The sequence below is a fragment of the Solanum lycopersicum genome, chromosome 1 (assembly GCF_036512215.1).
Source record: "Solanum lycopersicum chromosome 1, SLM_r2.1".
NCBI lineage: Eukaryota > Viridiplantae > Streptophyta > Magnoliopsida > Solanales > Solanaceae > Solanum > Solanum lycopersicum.
Window position 1 is genome coordinate 77006043 of NC_090800.1, and position 16261 is coordinate 77022303.

A 16261-nucleotide genomic window follows, 5' to 3' on the forward strand; every position below is an offset into this window, starting at 1 on the left:
CGCTTTCTATTTAGGATTAGGAATACGCGTAATCGGACCTAATCCTACATCATTACATTCCATTTAGGATTAGGAATACGCGTAATCGGACCTGCTTTTTACATATCTCTATTGGGACCAAAGTAAAAAGATCTCTGGTATAAGGGATGACGAATGTAAGAGAGTGAAGCAAAAAGATCATGGCAGATAAAAAGGCGTTAATGAAAATTCGGTGGAGCTAATTCACTAGTTTTCCCCATACATGCTCAACAATGGATGTTGAAAGATTAGAATGACTTTGCATTGAAGCTGTGCATTGACTGAGATAACAGAGAGATATGAAACCGAATGCTTACTCTGATATGACTCGAGAATGAACAAAGCTACCCCACATATCATTTTATCCATAAAGCTCAATGATCCATACACAAAAGCACAGCCATTGAGATCTCGCCCAACCAAGACACTTTGCATGCCCACTCCAGTTACCTGTTAAATCACATCGGAAAGAGGCGCACATGAAGATTGCAATTGTAGAATTTATGATCAGAATGCATGTTTTACAATTGAAACCGAGTATCATGAATCACACTAATTCACTATTTCCCCCATTCCATGACACAATAAAGAGCCTGGCTTCCTCATGGAATAACAGAAACTATATACATGTCAGCAAGGCATGTAGCTGAACCAAATTCCACAGTTCAGAATATTATTGCCCACTCTCCAGTTAAAAAAGTTTGTTGTTAGTTAGGAGCTTCATAGAACTCAAGTAAGTGACAAAATTAAGCAAAAAACCACAATAATAGAGCTCCTTGTTAAAAGAATATCATTAAGAAACAAATGGAAAGTTGCCTTCCTAAGGAGATAATTGTATCCACATAAAAGGTGACATCTAGGTTAACCACATAGAGAATTGATCAATGTTTGAAAGAGTATTTGGTCCATATAAATTTATCACAAGTGAATTTTGCACTTAACGAGAGCCTGAGATGTTTCAAAATGGTTTTGTATCATGCTTATATAGAAAGTATTGACCATCTAAGTAGTTCATAAAGGCATTGCATGGAGCACCTCTCTAGCCTATGTCAGTAGAAATAACCAAAATTATATGGACCTCTATAAACCAAAGCTTGAACTTTTCACTCAACTAAATAATTATGGTTGACCACCCACCCATCTGTGTTCTTTAGAAGTTCAATGCAAAAAATAGATATGCTGTAACAGGATAAATTGCTAAGATAAAGTTTCAAGACCTGATATCAAACTAAGCTCATAGAACATTAATCTTACCATTATCAAGGCATTTGCTATGCCAATGAATATCGACAAGATATACATAAATGCGTTCATGTTTCTTGGAAGCAGGAGTATTCCTATGCCACAAAGTACCCAAAGGAGACCTCCTGCAGTATAAAAGCCCTTCAATCGCTGGCTTGTCCACTTAATCTCCTGCATATAATTCAACTATCAGAGAAACAGACCAGGCAAAAAAAAAGAGGCTCTGGAAAATTCAAAGATAGAACTGATCAAAAAAGTTCTGCTCTGTATGAACCTGTAGCAGGATGGATACAACGAAGCTGCAGACAAAGATGATTGCAGGGACCTATTTACATCAATTAAAGAAACAAGTATTAGTATTGTATTTCTTCCCTAGCCTCTCTTTAATAAAATGTCTTTATTTGAAATGGAAACAATGCTCAGAAAGATACCAAAGCTTTTGAAGATAGACTCATCTGCAGGTCATTGATCACATAGAAAGCAAGAAATGCCTGCAATGCAAACAATTACAACAAATCTATAGTTGTAAAACCAAGTGAATGCTTAGGAAAAAGGATTCAAATGAAATCCATGTCATCAATGTAATATCTATTGAAAAGAGCTAATTTCAAAAGAAATAATACTCACCTGGGAGACATTAGTCACAAGTCTGGTAAGCACGTAAACAAGAGCAACTTGGTGATATAAGATTTTCTTAAACCAATACATCCAAGAAATTCTAACATAACCTTTAACATGAGCTTCTAGTTTCAACCTGCACCAAGAAAGGCAAATGTTAAGAGTGAACATCTAAGCAGAAAATTATCAAAAACTACCCCCTTAAACTGACAGCTCAAGGTACTTGAAAGCAATCTCCCATTTCGAAGTTAGCATAGTTCTCGTACTTTTTCTATGTATCCCAGTTTATTCTTCAGGATGGATTTTATTTTTCATCCGAGTTTTACACAAATGAAGCTATACTGTTATGCAGAAAGAAAAGCTAAACAACTTTTATGAATGCCTAAGCTGGTTAAAGGTTAGAACCATCAAAACTCTCAAACAAAGTGATTTTATCCCCAATTCATCCAAGCAATCAAAAAAATTGCAAACAATTGCATTTTCATGAAAATTCAGTCCAAGCAACTGATGCAGTCAATGCATTCACTAAAAAATAGAGAAATAAGACATGTGCATACCTTGGCTCTCTTGTTCCGATAGCAAACACAACAACGAAGCAGCTTCCAATGAAAATTGATGTATATGCAATCCAACGATACTGATTGTTCAAAAAGTAATGAGAACACAGCCAAAAGAAAGTATTAGAACAAATAGAGTAACAACTGAAAAGTCACACACCTGATTTTCGACAGCAGCAGGTGTCCCTGCTCCGACCATATTGAACACAACAAAAGCAACTGCGTATAAGCTAAGGTTTGCAACCTTCAAATTCATCCCGTTCAAACAAATGTAGAACAAACCGAAAGTTAATGACTGCTCACATGTAAAAGGAAATTTTGCATGAAATTATGGAGGAGATCACCAACCATTGTAAAAGCATTGCGGCAACTAGCTAAAACTACTCTGCTTGTCGAGTTCAGTGTAATGCAGTTCACCATTGACCTACAGCAAGCATATATGTTGTTAAGAAATTACAAAGAACTATCAGATAATCTTCGGGTTGTGCATGGTAAAATTTGGGGGGGGGGGGGGGGGGGTCATGTTCTAGAAGATTAAAGCTGTCCTTCTCAAGTTATTTCAATTTAATTAAGTATTAGTGATCTATAAATTTGAGGTAAAGTTTAGCATTAGCAGAGAAATTACTTGTCTGAAGGTGGTAACGTCAGATAATTATCAGGATCCTACATAGCTTCAGTGCGCAAAAGCAATGGTCACTCTAGCTACATCAGTTGGAAGAATATGTGTGGTCTTACAGAAATTTGAGTGAGTGGCGGTGGAGGAGGATCAAAGGAGATAGATATGGAATACAAGTTTCGTATTAAAGAATGAACAGATGTAGTTCGTATGGCACTGCTAGAGGAAACCATAAATAGACTGCAGACATTTTCCTGAGTTCACAAAACAGGGGATAAGCACTGGTGTCGTGATAGAAGTCCAGAAGCAAGCTATATTCACCAGCTTTATACAGGTTACTATCCATAGCAATCAGGAAGCCATGTAATGAAAGCAGGGAATAGAGTATCAAAGTCCAAGTCCATTGTACACATTGTCTATTTTGGCCCAACTGGCCTCACAACCGTCCCTTGGATAATTCACATCCAGTCCAAAAGTACACTTACCATGTGAACACATCCTCTGTATTATAAAGTACTTTACTTTTCTCTCCCTTTCCGATGTGATATTTGCCTAAGATGTTTTCTTGTGGGTTGGATTTGCCTTAGATGTGAATACACCACCTCATCGGAAGCTTGCTAGCATAGAATCCTGTCAGTCACTCCGTCGTGACAGTCAGATACAACCCCACACAAACTTAGCTTCCTCGTCTTAGGTTTGTCTACCATCCTATCATAGAAATCCAGTTCTAATACTATATTTGTCAGGCCAAGCCACTAGTTTTATTGTTCGATTCGGGTCTATGTCTACACGACTTTAAAAACACAACACATTACTGCCTGGGTTGCTTTCTCATACACCCTACATATTCCCCTTGTTTTGCCTATGTGAAATTTGTAGGGTGTTACAGAGCGGGATAGGGTACTTGACTTTACAATTTAGAGGTGTCGTCCAGGATTGTCGGATGGAGAGCCCAAGGAATTTCCAGTTTCATTGTACTCATCAAGCACATGGCAGAACCCTGTCATTCTTTTTTTCTATGACCATGGTGTCCGGGCCAACTTTCACGCACCACGACTAATGTCCACCGGATACCTGCCACCTTCCACCAGCATCTGGTACCTCAGTCCACCAAGGCTAGGACAAATGGAAAGATCAAGTAGTGTTTTTTGTCTCTGCTGAGTATCGAACCTGAGACCTCAGGGTCATTCTCAAAGAAAGATTACTATCCAGTCATATAGTTTACTGCAGCAACAGGAGAGTATTTCTTTTTGATGAACATGGAGAAAGATAACTTTTTTTAGGGGTGGAAAATACATGGATTGCCATTCACATTCTTATTGCTTATAACTTGAGGAGGAGAAGGAAGACATGAATTAGCTTGGTTTTTTTTCTACAAAGGAATGATGGAGGATCTAGATCTTTTACTTAGTCAAAGAAAACAGCCCTCCAAATACTGGACTAATATGTTAATCGTGCCGTAAGAAGGTTTTCAGGAGTAAATGAGCTAACCTGGCAGTCTTATAATATTTAGAACAAGAAGATAGATAAGAGCAAACATTACATGTGCGATACTTGAGTAGCAGCCCATCCCACATTGAAGATTGCAGCGAACACACTGTAACCAATAGTTTGCAGCATGGCCGAATCAGAACCAATAAGTTTGCAAGGCAAGCAACCGCCAAACACTGAAGAAAATGAGACAGCAACCAAGAGAGATCCTGCAATATGCCATACTTTAAAATGCCCGAATCTGTCTATCTATCAAGGTAGAACAACAAATATTAGTTAGAAGGTTCAATAATAAAGAAAAAAATAAAGGTATGCACTATTATCTGGGGATAAGAGGCGTAGTTGTTATTACTCCTGAAAAGATTATATGCTGTTCTCATGTCAAAAATTACTTATTGCATTTAACTACCCAATATATTATAAAGAAATGACTGCATAATTATTATATTTGGAATACTCATACAAGAAAAACTATACATTTTATAACAGACAAACATATGTTTAGATGAGAAATGGTGAAAATGGTAGAGCATGTTTTCATCTAGCAACGACTTCATGATCTCTTTTAGGAAATGACATTATAATGTCTTAACATGTTTTTCTTAAGTCATCTAATCCACCTTCCAGGAAAATATAATAGATGCTTTAAAACTCAGTAGGTGATATAAGGACAAAGTTTAGGTAGTAGTTATGTTCTTGAGAAATACCAGTTCCCCAGCAAATATAGTAGTCAATCCATCTGCAACTTGACCTGAGAGCATTACAACTGCAGCATCACTGAGAAACAGACATGGTATACATGAATACACAACCAATTGCTTTACAAACTACGGTATCCTATACAATACCCTTTTCTTTTGAGTTAAATTTGGAGGGGAGGACGGGGTAATGAAATGCGAGGACATTGGAGTGTAGAAGTCACATGCTTGACAAATTGGGGAGAGTGTAGTAGTGGATAACACGAGGACGAAATTACAATATTAGAATTGAGATCCTGGTAGCGAGCCCTTTAAATGTCATTATACAATGTTAGTTACATCCGGCATGCTAACAGCAGCATGACAGGGCAGTGCTCAGTTCAATTCTCAAATGCCCATCTTGAGTGTTGTATCCCCAGTATAGGCTGGCTGCAGATACACCCTATGGTTGTACACAAAAAATGAAACCAGTCTTTCTATTTAACTAACTAGAAACCCTATGGTTGTATACAAAAAATGAAACCAGTCTTTCTATTTAACTAACTAGAAGCTAAGCGCCTAGTACACTCCATTGAACTCATAACATTCACACAACACACTCTAAAGTACATAAAGTTGTTGTAAGCATTAACTCAAGAATTGTGAAAAAGGTAGCCTATGTTAGATTGCTATAAGCAGACGAGCTACGTCAGAATACAGTAAAAGAGGTACATGATAATTTAAAGATGCAGGTGCCACAAAGGGGTTTCTGTCCTTTTTTGTCTTAATGCTAAATAGATTATTGAAAGACACATGCTCATCAGATTACCTAAGAGCAAGAAAATAATTGACAAACCTGGGGGATAATCCAATATCTGTTAGAAAGACTAAGAGATAAGTGAACCAACAGGCTGAAGTTATGTCGTTGAGCATGTGCCCAATGCCGTAATAAAAGACTGAACACCTTCCAAGGGGTTTTGTCAATGATTCATCATCCTCACTATGATTAATCATAGTGCTATAGAAGTATTGGCAGTGCTTCGATGAATGGGAAACCTGCAATCCAACAGATGAGGCTTCAGATGCAAAATTACATTGACTTAACCACAGACAACATTCAGGGAGAAAATTAGATGACACAACAAAACCAACAAAAAAGTAATGAAAGGATACAATGTAGATTCAACACTCACACCTCGAGTTTTAATAAAAGATTTACATCTTGCAATCTTAAAAAAGTAATGATACTGAACACATCTTGTTTGAGGTTGATGGTTGCACAGTATACAATACATACACCAAATATAGCATAACCAAGAAACTAAGATCACGCAACAAGTGAACATATCAAATAACTGAACCACCACAGATGCATGATGGAGACACAAGTATGTTAGATCCAAGTCTCAGAAAAAGAAGGGTATCAGATAGTGAATTCATAGTAACAGTTATGTTTAGAGGAAATACTTTACTCTAAACTTGACTTAATAATAAACAATGACAAGTATTTAAACAGACTCCTATCAGCTTTTAAATAATTACAAGATATCCCAACTGTTTGTTAAGTGATGTTGACGTTGTGAAAACTGCATCATACATCTTTCATAGATTTCTCTCCTTTCCTTCCATCATGACAAGATCAATTATGACAAAATTAATACTCTGCTTAGCCTTGCTTATAAGTATCAATCACTAGTTGTACTCCCTTAAGGACCACTCTTGAAGTAATGACAATTCACTTACTTAGGACTTGCTTAAACTTTTAATGAACTGCTTATTTCCTCTAATACTAGTCATGATTTGATGCATACAAAATGAATTAGATTACCCCATCGCCTTATCTCTATCGATTACAATTAGGATCAAGAAATCAGCCCTACTAGTAAACCCATCTCTCTCTCTTAAAGAAGTAAAAAAATATCACCACACTCAGCAACCAAAAACCAGAAAGTTTACCTCTTTAACATGTTCATCTTAATCAAAAAAACAAAAGGAAACAACATGGAAGCTTACACAATATCAATTACCTGTATAATCATATATACAAAATGACAAAAAAAAAAACAAAAAAAAACATAACAGCTTGGGAAAAAAAATATTTCACGAAATTGAAGAAGAAAAAACGTAAAAATTATACCTGGGTTTTAGGATGAACCTATATAGAAGAAAAAGAAGAACCCATGATTTCACATAACAAAGAAAAAACTAATCTTGATCCACAACAATCAAGACTCAAGAGCAAATTAAAAAAAAAAAAAGCTTTCTTGCAAAACAAACCAATCAAGAAAGTAGAAACAGTTATTAAGCGTGATCTAGACGCACCAAAAGAGAAAAAGGGGCAAACCCCTTGTGTTTGTTTTCTTCTTCTTCCTTCACTGCCACCGCTTATTGAAAAGCCACCTCCCTTTCACCTAATAACAGTTTACAAAAACTGAATGCAATAAAAAATGATATCTTCTTTTTCTCTATTTCCCACCACTGACTGACATTCTGAGAATTTTGTTTGTCCTTTTCCTTCGATCTTTTTTCAAGATTTTAGGAAGATATATTAAGCAATTGGGAGTTATTATCACTGTGTTTGTCGATTGATGTGGGGGGGTTCCTTAAAATGCCGTATCTTGTAAATTAGCTAAAAATTGAAAAGAATAATAATATTAGAATCTAAACTCAAAATTAGAAAATGTGGAAAAGATTCTATTTTTTTTTTTCTGAAGAAAAGATTCTTATCTTCAGTTAGCCACAACCTCACCTCTAATTTTTTCTTTAACATTTTTTTTTAAATTTTTGTGTGTCCTTCTTATATAAAGATCATGTTAATTTTTTTACATCATTTAAATTTTATTAAATATCGTCAAATTAGACTTACAAAACTATAACGACCTCGCCATTTACATCGATGGCTTTTACCATTTTGACAATTTCAAATCATTGTTGTCATCCTTAGTTATAAATTACATGTTACTCTCCATGTCCGGAAGGTTCAATTTAGAGTGTTTACAGGATTAAATTAATTCGTACGAACAATTTAGATTCATAATATATATAAAATATTGCATTTTTTATAATAATAATAATTCATATATTAATGAATTTAATTGCATATCGCCAGACTTATGCTCAACGTGAATATATTGTTTTTATCATGTGAAAAAGATTATGATAAAAGATATTTTTTCCGTTTCAAAAATAATGACTTAGAACGGAGATTAAGAAAAAAAAGACTTTTTGATTTTGTGTGTCTAAATTAAAGTTATATCAAATATATCAAAGTATTATTTAATATTTTAACTTTAAATATAATTTTCTAAAAAAAAAATATTCTCTTTGAAGAAATTAATTCTTTTTAAAAAAAACGGAAAGAGTAACTAGATATTATGTAGTCAATTATTGGTGAATGGGATCCCTAAATATGATAGATACTTCCATTTTGTCAACCAAACGGCCCCTTAAAGTCCACAATTATAAAGTTATGGTCCCACAAAGAATCCTAATCTAAATCTAGTGATCACTAACCAAACTTCCTTTTTTTGAGGGGTGCTTACGTTCGCTTTTATGTTTTTGTCTCCTTATCGAAAAATAAAAATAAGGAATCACGTATTATATATTATTCTCTCTCGATATTTTTAATTATCATAATTTTTATTTTCAAAGTTAAATTATAAAAAAAATTTAATTAACATTTTAAGATGTATTTATCACATTACTATCAAAAAAATTTATAGTACTTTTCATATAATTTTTAAATATTTAAATTAACAATTAATGTAATTTAATTTAAATTTGAAAAATAATCAAATAACTTTTTAAAAATGTAAAATGAAATAAAAGTGGACGGAGGAAGTAATTGTATGAACTTAATTATAAAAAGGGAAGACATTTTTTTGTCACTAGTAGAGTTATTCTTTCATGCATCTCATTTTATTTCTCTTAAATTATTAAATTATTTTTACAATAAAAAATAATTAAAAAACAAATATTACTTATCGTTAAGATTCCGACCTAATCAAGATTCCTAAGTACGTGGTAATATTAATGTGAAAATGACACAATTATACAAGATGAGTCATCTCTTAACGTTGGCTTATTTGAAACTTTCTCATGCATCCACTACTCCTAAAGTCACAATCAAACTAATCTTTCAATAAAAAACAAACTAAGAAGAATTAACTTAATTAAAATAACCGTCCATTCAATCGCTTAAATTAGAAATAGCTAGTGAACATATATATATATGTAGAGAGAGATGAATAACAAAGTAAATAATGAATTCAACTAACTATGTGTATGAAAATCCTTTAAAATAATTCTTGTTGACGCAAATATGTGCAATTAAATAAATAAAATAAGGATATCCCAAAAGTTATAATGAAATCATAAGTATTCATTTAGTTTTAATTAGAGATCTTGAATTCAAGCATCAAATATTAAATCACTTTTTACAAGAGCCATTTATCAAAATCGAAAAAAAAAAACAGCAAGTTAGAACTTGGAAGGCAAAGGTATCAACCACAAATTCACTATTTAAGTAGATGAGACGTAACCCATGACTATTGGGGACTTAACTTATTTGACAAAGTTGAATACATATGGCTTCTATTAAATGAATTATCTTTATGTAACTTTGCCAATTTGTAAAACTGCACCAATATATCATGGAATTGGAGCGACAATCAAGTCATCAATCAACAAATTGGGTTTTTAATTATCAAGTTTAAACTCCTCATCAAATTTACTACATGTATTAGAAAAATATTCTTAGAATTTAGTGGGAATGGTTAATCTCATCTCCAAGTTATTTTACTACATGTATTAGAAAAATATTTTTAGAATTTAGTGGGAATGGTTAATCTTATCTCCAAGTTATTGATAATTTTAAATTTTCTCTCGAATAAGGGCTTGTTTGGATCGACTTAAAAAATAGTTTTTAAGTCAAAAATAAAAAGTCAAACTGAAATGAACAAATAAAAAGTAGGGGGAGACCTACATTTGATTTTTGACTTATTTTAAGTCATTTTCAACTTTTCATTTTTGACTTTGTCAACTTATTTTAATTTTTTTTGATAAATTTTTAGTTAATTTTTATATTTGTCAATAGTTCAAGAAGTCAAAATCTTAATTAAAAATAGGTTTGATCCAACTTTCAAGCTCATCCAAACACCCTCCAATTCAACTTAAATATACTCTCAAATAAGACACATGACATAACTAGTGGTGTCAAACTCTTGTAGGACTTATAATAAAAAAGTTGAGAGAAGCGTTAAAAACACTCCAATAAACTTGACAAGAATTCACGGTGTATTGCACCCACGTGACAAGATCAAGAGTGTATTTAAGTTCAATCAGTCAAGTAGAAGCTGTTAATAGTTTCGGGCAGTGGCGGAGCCACGATTTTCAATAAGGGGATTCAAAATTCGAAGAAGTAAGCATATAAACTAATCGAAGGGGGTTCGACATCTATTATATACATCTGAAAAATAATTTTAACCATGTATATATAATAATATTTTCCATCGAAGGGGGTTCGACTGAACCCCTAAATACATGCTGGCTCCGCCCCTAATTCCGAGGATGAAACTAATAATTCATGTCAAATTTAAAAAGTGTTTTAATATTTTTCAATTGACTTTATATATCCACCCGTTTTGCTTTATTTGATTCCTATATCAAAAGAGATATTTAATTCATTTTAACAAATTAAGATTTTCTTTTCATGCTACCTTTAAATTAATGAAGTGCTTCACCTGTATCTATCAAGCTTTTAAGACTCTTGCTAACAAGAAGTTTACAGAAACACGCAATAGGTCAAATAAGAATTCAAGTTGCCATAAGGTCTTACCAAAAATAATATTTGGACATGAATATTTATAACTAAAATAAATATAGAATACTCAAAACTTTGACAAGCGAAAGTGTACGAGGAGAAACTTCTAAACTTTGAAAAATAGAAAGTTATTAAATCATGAAGCGCATGTAGTAGAATTTGAAAAGTTTTGAGCATTTGAAATTTTAAAAAAACAATAAATATCTTAAACGTTAAAAACAATCATCGACTTTCAACTTATCAAGGTTTAATCTCCAAGATTTTGATGCAATGTAAAGTAGGTACTACATGTGGGATCCAAACCCAATATTGACTTCAACAATTGTTGTACGCAATTGTCAATGGTTGACAAGATTGACAAACAATTTTTAATTGACAACAAATGCTGAGAAACACAGCAATTGAAAGCTTTCGGTGGCACAATTTTGTCATATTGTGAATGGTTGCAGTGGCAAATTTCTTCTATAAAAATTGAGCTCACCAAGTTTGAGCGAAAAAACATTTTACAGCACATTGAGGGATTACATAAACTAAATAAGATATATAGTCTGTCAAGAAAAATAGAATGTGAATAATATTTTAGTAAAGTGATAAATTAAAAGATTGTTATTTCTTTTAAGTATATTGTAATCGCTTTGAATAATATATTAGTGACTACACAATATAAAAGTTCTTTGCTCTAGTGATATCAATTGCTTTTCTTGATTTGTGATTTTCCTTATTTAAAAGAGTTTTCACATAATAATTTTAATTATATATATTTGCGTTTTTCTAACACTATAGACCATTGAAATAATGAACAAATATGTGTAATAATGTGAAAAAGACTCTTTTTCACTCCTAACATGATCTCTTTTTATCTCAGGACAATGAAGTAAAACTTTATGATTTATAAAAAAATCGATGGACATTCGTTGATTGTGGCATAAACTTAAGTAGTAACTGGCAGACTTGATTATGTCATAAAATGGTGGGTCGATTGAAAAAAATAAACGAACTATTGATTAAAATCGACTGATCATCATTGATTATATAAAATATATAAAATAAAAATCACGATCGAGTTTCACGACTTTTAAGAAATTATAATTAAAAAATCACCAAAATAAATTAATTGAGAAAAAAAATCCAGAATAGTCCAGCACATGGATTTTTTTTTAATCCTACAACTGATCTAAAACCAGAAAAAGAACTTGCAATGCTGTATCTGGCCATGCTCTAGGGTCCAAGTACTCAGTGCCATTGATTATCTATCCAGAATATTCAATGCATTATTGCACATGAGTTAGATTTCTGCATAGCAGTTTAATGTATAATTAATACTCCTTTCGTTCAACCGTGTTTGTCCATTATTGATCTTGCACACTTCTTAAAAAACTATAAATAGAAGCGTAGTGCTTAGAATATACTAAATAAGAAAATGCTTATTAACTCCTTGTGATTGCACTAAATAAAGCTTTTGGCTTATCACTATGTCAACAAAGGTTCTGTGAAGGGCTCTGGAAGTGAAGTTCTGAACTTTGTAAAACATGTAACAATGACTCCAACTAATGCAGCAACTCCCGGAATGAATCCCAATGAAAATCGCGTTACTGTGAAACATGGATATGCTGGATTGCACGATGCTGGTGTTACGCCTGCATAGGTGTAAACAGTTTCATTTCAAAGATTTAAATTTCATTCATGATATGCATACGTTTGAAGAGAACGAAAGATATAGCTTACTTTCGTATGACTCTAGAATGTACAGCATTACCCCACACAATACTTTCTCCACAAAGCCTAATGATCCATAAACAAAAGCAGATCCCTCAACTTCTTTATCAACTAGCTCACTTTCCATGCCTACTGAAGTTACCTGTTAACCACAAAAGAAAACAGAAACATCGCGATTTGACTGTCAAAATAGAAGAGTTTCCAGCTCTGAATTGCTAAATATAGGAGCCTGAGGACACTTTCTTGCATGAGTTAACTTAATGTACAAAAAAAATGAACTGCAGCATACCATCATGAAGGCATTGGCGATTCCAATAACTACGGACAAGATGTACATAAAAACATTCATGTTAATCGGTAGGGAGAGTACTACTGCACTACAAAATAGCCACAGGAGGCCTCCTACTGAAAAGATGGCCTTCAATCTGTGATTGTTCCATTCGAGTTCCTACGTGCAACCAGAAAAGTAGTTAGCATACGCAAACAAAGAACAGGTCGAAAGTGAAGATCAAATGTGGAACAACCCCATAGAGAAAGAGAACCTGGAGAAAGATAGATGTAATGAAGCTGCACAAATAGATGATGGCAGGAACCTATTACATAATAACTCAGCCCGATTAGTATTATTTAACTGGAAGATACAAGTGTTGTCAATTTTATTCAACTCGATAACAATTCATACCAAAGCCTTGGAAGATTGGCTCATGTGTAGATCACTAATTACATAGAGAGCAAGAAACACCTGAGATTGCAAATATAAAACAGAAACTTAGAACAGAGAACTAATACATATGTGAATGATCGATAACATATAACTTAAAGAAGCTGGAAGAAAATTATAGTTACCTGAGATATATTCGTTACAACTCTAGTTAACACATAAATGCTAGCTACTCTATAATACAGGCCATTTTTCAACCATCGCTTCCAAGAAGAACCACGGCGATTTGTCTGGTGAGATACTTGTTTCACTCTGCACAAAAGATGCTTAACATTGTAATTTGTATCCTCATTAATGAAGTACATTCGAGCCTTCCAAATTAACAAGCGGACGAGTAGATAACAAACCTAGGCTCTTTAGTTCCAAGATGAAATAAAATTACAAAGAAGCATCCGATCAATACTGTGATAGTTGCCAACAAGTGGTACTGCAAAAGGAAGTGGTAAAGTACATTAACGAAAAGCACGTGCTCATGCATATAGAGGAACACTCCTGGTATTCATGTACCTGCTCTTTTATTTCAACTTGTTTCATGGATGAATTGAATATGAAAAATCCAATTCCATACACGATTAGGCTTGCGACCTTCCCAATTATTGGTTCACAGTAACAAGACAAGAGGTAAAAGGTTAGTTTGGTTTATATAGTGATGAAAAGAATGGTGCAACAGAGTACCAACCATTGTAAAAGCATTGCGGCAGCTGACACATGCAACTCTGCTTGTTTGATCCAGGGTAAGGCCATTCACCATTGCCCTTCAACAGAGAAGGCCAAGAAAATGTAGAACACATTTATCATTTTAGCCAAATAATCGAATGATTCTGTAGTAAAGAAAAACGAACACGAAAGTTGAGATGATTACATATGTGATACTTGAGTACAAGACCATCCACCACTGAAGAGTATATCAAACATATAATATCCAATCATTTGCACAAGAGGCGTATCGATCCCAATAATTTTGCAAGGAACACAAACACCCCAAAAAAACGAATAAAATGCAGCAGAGACAAGAACAGTCCCCACAGCATGCCATATTTTGAAATGTCCAAATCTGTCTATCTGTTGAGGGAAACAAAACAAGCAAAAACAATTCATGATCGGAAAATTTCTAGTGCATATCAAAAGCTTTAAGTGAAATATATAACAACTTCTCATGATATTACATTACATTTCTAATGAAAGAAAAAAGAAGGATCGCAATAAAAAAAATACCAGTTCTCCAGCAATTATGGTCATCGTTGCATCGGTGAATTGCGCTGTAATTGCAAGTGCTGCAACTTGTCTGTGAAATAGAACCAAATGAAGAGTCAAATCAACCAATCACACAAACAAGTATACTAAAGCCACTCATAGACTAACTCGATCCAAGACTTTGTAAGCCCTGAAATCAGGTATATTCTGATTAAATAATGCTCTAAACATTACACTTCCCTTTCCAAACTTTTTGATGTACATCACAATCCACTACAGCATCAAATTCATGAAATCCTTGTCACAACTCACAAGTAATAGTAGCAAAATCGAACAAAACTCTTTTATACCGAATTTAAATCCTTTTAACATTTGTTTTTTTTTTTCCAACAAAACAAAACCTACCAAGGTGTGTAATGGAATGGTAAAAGTCCCTCTACCTTTAACCAGGCGTCTCAGGTTCAAGTCTTCAGAATGAAATTCTCTCTTTAGGGAATTTAAAAAAAAAAAAGAATAGCAAAACCAAGAGAATAATATTTACTAGCTACAACAAGATGTTCATACAAAACAAGTTGGAGAAAGTATATGCTTACTTTGGAGGCATTCCCATACTGGTCAAATAGAGCAAGAGATAAGTATACCAATAAGTTGATGTTATATCATTAAGCACATGCCCTACACCATATGCTAAAACAGACCATCTTCCCAATGGCTTTGCTTCTTCATTTTCCACATTGCTTCCAATCATGATGGAATAAGTTAAACTCCGAGAATTCAAATCCACTCGAGAAATCTCAAACCTGTTCTTATAACAAAATACAGTAGCAGCAAATATGCTAAAAATAAATAAAGTCTTCTGCTGTTTGATGAAATGCGCAAGTTATTTCCATTGACAAACAGGCAACAGGAGTATCAATGTATATGATATGGACAAGAATCCCCCTTCCCATTCAGAAGCAAAGATATTATTAAAAATTGATGTGTGTTGACAACTTTCAATTAATTATTACTCCTTATGATGATTGCAGCAGTGTTTTTTCAATTATTGTCCATGCTGATTCAAGTTTTCCTATTACAAAGAAGAAGCCAATGTTATACACAACTTTTTAAATGAAATTTCACGTATATTATATTAAGAATAATTATATAGTTGGTTGCATATTAATAAACTGACAGGCCACATCTCCAATTCTGTCTATCCCTGGCACAACAGGACTATGCAATTTTCTAGGCTTGCGTTTTCACTAAATGTGGGAATAATGAAACAAAAAATTGCCTATAGTAGCTGCAGCAAGATACTTCGCAAAAACGAATTCAGGATTTGATGCGTATGAATTCTCAATTTTAGTCGGAAGCAAATTTAAGATTTTAAGTTTAGGAGTTCTGAATTTAGTTATTAGAAGTTTAGTGAGTTTTAAATGTAAAATGTTATATTTAATGAATTGTAAGTACTTCTTTTGTACTATCTTATGTGACACTTTTCGCATTTGGAGATTCAAGTAAGTTTATTTTTTATCGTAAGTTTTTCATAGATCCTTTTAACATTTTGACTTATCAATTATTGTGACTTATAGTACTCTATACGTAGTT

At 33.4% G+C, this 16261-nt stretch overlaps 2 protein-coding genes across 7 annotated transcripts in view; both read right to left on the reverse strand.

Moving 5' to 3' along the window:
- LOC138339704 (uncharacterized) overlaps positions 1–8034 on the reverse strand; it is a 14155-nt gene extending 6121 nt beyond the window's left edge. For 2 of the 5 annotated variants that reach the window (XM_069291621.1, XM_069291624.1), the window contains exons 1-12: positions 6413–6715; positions 6076–6275; positions 5250–5319; positions 4595–4791; positions 2784–2859; positions 2596–2679; positions 2436–2515; positions 1888–2014; positions 1692–1751; positions 1535–1585; positions 1273–1431; positions 336–468 (exon numbers count right to left, since the gene is read on the reverse strand). In XM_069291621.1, the coding sequence (XP_069147722.1) occupies positions 336–468; positions 1273–1431; positions 1535–1585; positions 1692–1751; positions 1888–2014; positions 2436–2515; positions 2596–2679; positions 2784–2859; positions 4595–4791; positions 5250–5319; positions 6076–6275; positions 6413–6565 (1390 nt within the window). In that variant the 5' untranslated portion in view covers positions 6566–6715. Of the gene's footprint in view, positions 1–180; positions 469–1272; positions 1432–1534; positions 1586–1691; positions 1752–1887; positions 2015–2435; positions 2516–2595; positions 2680–2783; positions 2860–4594; positions 4792–5249; positions 5320–6075; positions 6276–6412; positions 6716–7356; positions 7488–7541 lie in introns of those variants that run through there. The other 3 variants (XM_069291627.1, XM_069291629.1, XM_069291618.1) reach the window with 3 other exon arrangements.
- Positions 8035–12366: 4332 nt separating this feature from the next.
- Positions 12367–16173, reverse strand: LOC101246468 (uncharacterized). 2 transcript variants are annotated; one of them, XM_069291649.1, is made up of 13 exons: positions 15846–16056; positions 15265–15740; positions 14693–14762; positions 14340–14539; positions 14157–14232; positions 13985–14062; positions 13825–13904; positions 13603–13729; positions 13439–13498; positions 13299–13349; positions 13046–13204; positions 12766–12898; positions 12367–12677 (listed from the first exon to the last, which is right to left on the reverse strand). In XM_069291649.1, exons 2-13 carry the CDS (start codon positions 15417–15419, stop codon positions 12511–12513), a joined length of 1356 nt encoding a protein of 451 aa, XP_069147750.1. In that variant the 5' UTR covers positions 15420–15740; positions 15846–16056; the 3' UTR covers positions 12367–12510. The 2 variants fall into 2 exon arrangements, with proteins under 2 accessions (XP_069147750.1, XP_069147740.1); XM_069291639.1 differs by having other exon boundaries at positions 15265–16173.
- Between the last annotated feature and the right edge of the window lie 88 nt (positions 16174–16261).